We start from the raw sequence: 5,774 nt of genomic DNA, 5'->3' as shown, positions 1-5,774 counted from the left end.
GCCAAGGTCAAAACAACTCACCAAAAAAAAATAAAAAATCTCTCAGACCCAATAAAAATTCTTATTATTCCAAGAAGCATCCAATTGAGATCCTAGACTAGTATATGCATTTTAAACATTAAAGACATGAAGTTTTTGAAAACTATTTCAAGCCCAAAAACTAGAGCATTACACCTCCACCAAGTGAAGTTGTGCAGCCCAAGTTACTACCACAGGCACACTTAGTGTTGACAAGGTTGATTCCGAAGCGTCCACACTGAGCTAGCAACTTATATCTTATATGAGTGAGGCTCTTTTGACAAAAAAAAAGCCTCACTCATATCAAATGCATTAATCACTTAATTAGGCTAGTTACAAAACCACCCCTGCCCGTCAGGTGGACCCATTCAGGCCACCTGTCTGGAATGTACAGACAATCTTGCCTGTCCAACTCCCCACCCACAGTCGCATGATCAGGGAATGTAGCCAACTGTTTTGTTCTCTTTTCAAAGAAAAACCCTTCATGATTTGACCAACTCCCAATGTCTCCAGCTAAAATGGGTAACTTAAATGAATTGTCCTGACATCTAGCAATTGTCCTGACATCTAGCGATGTCAGTTGGCTCCTACTTATACAACACCCAATCAATCCCCTTACAAAACTGATATTTGAAAAGTTCTGATTTGCTGACTGCAGGCCCAGGCAGCTACACCATACAAGAAGCTAACACAATGTTTAAGTGGTCATCAGCAGACTCTCCATGTTGCCCCTTTTTGCAACTTTCCTTCCAAAGCAGAACTATATTCACAGTTTGCCATGGATGAGATTACCCAGCACTTTGTGCAAGTTCCTCGTGATTCAAATCGGCCATATTACCTTGAACCCAGCTGGAAGTTTGCATCTGGATCTCTGGTTCCCAACTGTAATCACCTTTGATTGGATAAAATCCCCTAAGGAACTGCCAGGCTACCTGTGTCATATCCTGTTGTGGAGAAAGCTTTTTCATTTTCCTAAAGCCATCAGTGACTTGGGTAACCATTGATCGATTATGTAACCACACAAGGTTCCTCAAAAGCTTTTCATGCTCTGGAATCCAAAGTTTATCCTCAGCAGTGGGATTTACTCTGTCTGAGTTACTGCCTGCAATTCTGTCATCCACCAACATCTGCATCGCTTCCTTAAAGTGTTCTGCAAAGACATCATCCTTTGAGCCTGCCTTGTGTTTTTCAATGGCACCCTTGGCATATGAAAAGCACAGGTTGAACTTGCAGAATTCGATCACCTTTTCCCTGTTCTCTGCACAGTAATACCAGTTATTCAAAACCAATAGCATCTCCTTGATATGCTGAAAGCTTGTAGGAGAGCCTATCTCTTTGAGGTGCGTTAGACAGCACTCTCTGCTGCCATTGAGAGAGAGTTTAATCCCCACGGACCGTTTCTCAAACACTCTGCTGTTTGATGCCGTGCGGCGTGATACAATTGGATGCACAACCTTTTGAGATATGATGTGATCAAGAAACGTTACTCCACTGGAGATGTGGCTGATGGTCAACTGACTGCGTAAGTCCATCCCGAATTTCTGTTTGGAAAAGGCACAAACATTATTCCTTACCTTTTCGGCTTCTTCTCGTGAGCCATTACAGGCAACCAAGAATTCTGTTCCATACCGTACATATTCCAACCTGCATGGCCTTTCTACTGTAACAGATGCGGGTTTGAACAAGAGACTTGCAGAGCATCGAAATGAGGGCTGCTCTCTATTGGACAGGCTAAGAATTTGCTCATCCATCCACCAGTCTAACTGATCCAAAAATGCATTGCAAAGGAAATGCTTCAGCCCGCTGCATGAACCCCAGCTTGAAATCATGCACACTTTGTCCACCTCTTCCTGCCCTGCTTCCCCTGCCCTGTTGCTGCCCAAAAGGCCACTTTTCAGTAAAAAAGCTACCCTCATATCCCTGACTACTCTCAGCACACAGTCCAACAGACGAGTGGCATAGACTTCTTCATGCAGAATGCTGGCATTACCACTTATGAACCAAATGCACCCGGGGAACGACCTACGAACCGCTCTTAATGCAGTGCATGCATCCCTTCCTGGGCGAAAAGCATGTGACCTGGCAGAGAACCTTGCCTCAAAGATAGGCTCTAGTATTAAGAGTAGAACTTCTTGTACAACATTGTCCTGAAAAGTAGGGGATTTGGACATTTTGGATGAAGGGCTTGCCTTTTCTTCAGCATCCACTACAGGAGAAGGCAAGTAGATGCGCTTCTTGTCGGCCCATTCAAATTGGCCCTTTATAACCGTGTACTGGAGATCTAGAAGCTGTTTCATCAGACCAGTGATAATTTGGACATCGACGTAGTTCCCTGTCATGTTCAAATGAACCCTTTGATAAGCAGCAAACCAAACATGTATTTTGTTAAGGGGATAAGTTAAGTCAGTGAAAGGTTTGGTGCTTTTCATGAAACAGGATATCCACCATTCTGAGAAAACTTTGACAGGAAAAGCAATCACATAAGAGGTCTTCTTGGATTCATCTGCAACAGTCTGATTAGATGCATCCCTACCCTCGAGAGCCGTGCTGACCTCAGGCACCAATGGGGATTCATCGGCAAAATCCTGTTCAGATGTATGCCTGGCCTCAAAAGGGGTGCTAACCTCCAATATGCCTATGGCGCCCACAGCAGCATTTTCTACTTGAGATCCGGGGGACCTCCCTCCAGTTTTCTCCTCGAAAGTGCTGCTAGTCCCCAATATGCCTACGGCATCCACAGTGGTTTCTTCTGCTTCATATTTGGGGGACCTCCCTTCAAATTTTTCCTTGAAAGTGGTGCTAACTTCTGATATTCCTACGGCAGCCTTTGCTTTTGCTTGAGATCTGGGAGACCTCTCTCCTGGTTTTTCCTGGCTAACCTCCGATTCACATATAGCAGCCTTTGCTTCTGTTTGAGATGTAAGGGACCTCACTCTTGATTTCGCCTTGGCTTCTGTCTGAGCTTTGGTAGGGCTCACTTTTGCTTTGACTTTGGCATGATAGTCACCCTTCTTGGCAGAAACCATTACCGTACCAGTATTGGTAGAAACCTTTACACCATCAGCAATATTTACCTCATCAGAGGCCTTGGCCTGTGATGATGAATCTCTGGGAGACCTCTTAGGATCAGATGCAGATATGGAGCTTTCTCCAACATTGACCTGTGCAGGGGAGAGTTTAAGACCAAGGATTAATTTGTGCAGGGTAGGGTTCATGATCATACCTTCCTGAAGGATTAAATTGTGCAGCATAGGGTTTGTTACCAGAGGTTTCTGCAGAACTAACTAGCGCAGGGTTCATAGAAGAACTCACCTTTATATCAGCAGCTTCCAAGGGCTTGATGTCCGCCTGAGCGTGAGATTTGCTTTTCCTCGATTCTCGTTTAGGTGATTTTGATGCAGAGGATCTTGTTTCGAATTTGGCCTTTGAAGAAGCTCTGGCCTGCTTAGCTTCTGCTTGAGAAGGAGAGGCTTTACCTGCTGCCTTGCTTTTGCTAGGGGTTTTCTCAGAGCTTCCTCTGCTTGGAAGGGTTGAGAAAGCAGGCCTGCTGCAAGAATTCAAGCTTGCATTGCCCCGAATCAATTCACATGTGCCATGGGCGAGCGCTATGCCATGATGTACGCTTAGGCTTCGCTTCAGCGGTACAAGAATTCCATACAGTCGCATTTTAGTAAACCCTCAAGGGATCGGCATGGCCATTTGATGGAAAGCTTCGTCTGCACACTAGAGCATAGACCTGTAGGCAGCGACTTTCTTGAGAGAGAGGAACGGCCATGCAGAAGATGAACTGCTGCATACACTACCATGGCCATGGAGAGCTCGAATTGTCCACACATAGGCTGGCCGTTTCGTGCCGTGTGAACAGCGGGAGAGAAATGGGCAGGTGCTTAGAACCTACCAAATATGTGCGAAAATGTTTTTTTGGGTCGGCCATTAATTAATTACGGAGAATTATTAATGTAACGGAGAATTAAGGTAGGTAATGTGCTACACGCGTTTGTGCATGCTTTCGACGCGTGTTCGTTTCGTATGCGTGGTGGTTTAAGTTGATGGATGTCTCTAAGTTGGAGGATCCCGACTTTTGCATGTCAACACCGATTGTTTCGCCTTGGTTTGTGGGCATGCCGCCTTGTAGAAGGACCACACCTGTGCATCGTCCTCGTTGTGGAAACCTCTTCTTGTGTGCTTCGTGGCCTTTTCCTCTAGATGTGGATGTTCTGCGCGTGGAGGTTGTGCTTCCGACTCGATGGGTTCGAGAGATGTCGAATGCATGCCCTTTTGCATGTCAACGCCGATTGTTTCGCCTCGGTTTGTGGGCATGCCGCCTTGTAGAAGGACCGCACCTGCGCGTGGAGGCTGTGCTTCCGACTCGATGGGTTCTAGAGATGTCGAATGCATGCCCTTTCTCGTCGAGCTCTGTGGATCTAGACACTGTGCGCCTCTGCTCCTCCATCGCTTCGATACGTTGGTTTGACAATTTTGATATGGATTTCCATGTGCAAGCTTGTCTTCTGGCGTCTTCGTGAATTGTCTATTGTTTACGTGTTTTGTTTGCTTGGATTGGCATTGTCTTGCCCTTCTATTGCCATCTTTGGTCGATTTCGGTACCGTATATCTGCAAGTGCGCAGTCTTGCTTTGAATTGTCTATTGTTTACGTGTTTTGTTTGCCTGGATTGGCATTGTCTTGCCCTTCTATTGCCATCTTTGGTCGATTTCGGTACCGTATATCTGCAAGGGCGCAGTCTTGCTTTGCATGCCCATCCAGCCATGTCGAAGTGCTATCGTCCTGTAGCTTCATGCAAGCGTCCCTGTAGAAAGTCGAAGTCCTCTCCCGTTGTATGTGGGGGCTTCATTGCCGCAACCTTTATCTTGCACGGCTTCTGTCCCTGCTCTGCGGCATCCATGGCTATGAACCTTCTCTCTATTCCTTGTACAGCCATGTTCTCTGAATCCAACAAAGAAAATATCCCTCCACGAATCCTGACTCCGCTAGAAGGTTCAGCTGGTTTACAGAATCTGAAACGAAGAGCTAGATCCTTAGGTTATATATTTATATTTTGTATTGTCTTTTTGCTTTTTCGTTGGATCTTCTTGTCTATTCTTTTGACTGTTGTTTCTGCATGGCAGGCACTTCTGAGACATCCTGCGCAACCACAAAAAGTAAGTTGGCAGACAGTCGATCTATTTCGTGTCCCGCTCCTCCACGTGATCTGCCTATTGCATGCCTGAAGTTCCCAAGTCGTGGTAATCTGAAAATGTTAGGTATCTGTGGTGACGATCGACATCAGGAACAGTGATGTCAATACCTCTCTCTGGGACAACCTCGTGGAGTTTGTGCGCCACGAGTGTACACAAGCTCTCTTCTCTCTGGAAAGAGGTGGAACCCTTCACCATTTGCACTTTCAAATGGTTGCTCGAATCGCATCTACATCCATCATTGCCGTTGGGAAGTCCATGAAGTAGCATCTCATGTGGAATGTAAACAAGCCCCCGGGGGCCATTGTCATGTGCCGTGCCCTCCATCAAGTCAAAATGCACACGTTCGAGGGCATGGTCGGTTATTGTCTCACGGATTTACACAAAGCTCATTTTCGATTTCATGTTCATAATGTGTCTGTAGACAAGATGTCTAGAGGGAGGACTCTCTACGCACAGTTTGGCCAAGGTGACCTCAAGAACAGAGTCTGACTCACCCCAGTGAATGTCTTCAAACGAGCTTTCGTGTATATGGAGAACTACATTCTCAACAAATGGT

At 45.9% G+C, this 5,774-nt stretch overlaps 1 protein-coding gene across 1 annotated transcript; it reads right to left on the bottom strand.

Annotated features, from left to right (window-relative positions):
• Positions 1 to 257: 257 nt before the first annotated feature.
• Positions 258 to 3,946, bottom strand: LOC147607836 (nuclear intron maturase 1, mitochondrial-like). Its single transcript, XM_086789680.1, has 2 exons — positions 3,331 to 3,946; positions 258 to 3,179 (listed from the first exon to the last, which is right to left on the bottom strand). The coding sequence occupies exons 1-2, from the start codon at positions 3,682 to 3,684 to the stop codon at positions 807 to 809; spliced, it is 2,727 nt and encodes a 908-aa protein (XP_086645806.1). The 5' UTR covers positions 3,685 to 3,946; the 3' UTR covers positions 258 to 806.
• Positions 3,947 to 5,774: the final 1,828 nt, after the last annotated feature.

This window comes from Cibotium barometz, chromosome 54 (genome assembly GCF_041138505.1).
Source record: "Cibotium barometz isolate CiBa-2024 chromosome 54, ASM4113850v1, whole genome shotgun sequence".
NCBI classification, from domain to species: Eukaryota; Viridiplantae; Streptophyta; class Polypodiopsida; order Cyatheales; family Cibotiaceae; genus Cibotium; species Cibotium barometz.
This window is presented reverse-complemented; position numbering and strand designations above follow the sequence as displayed.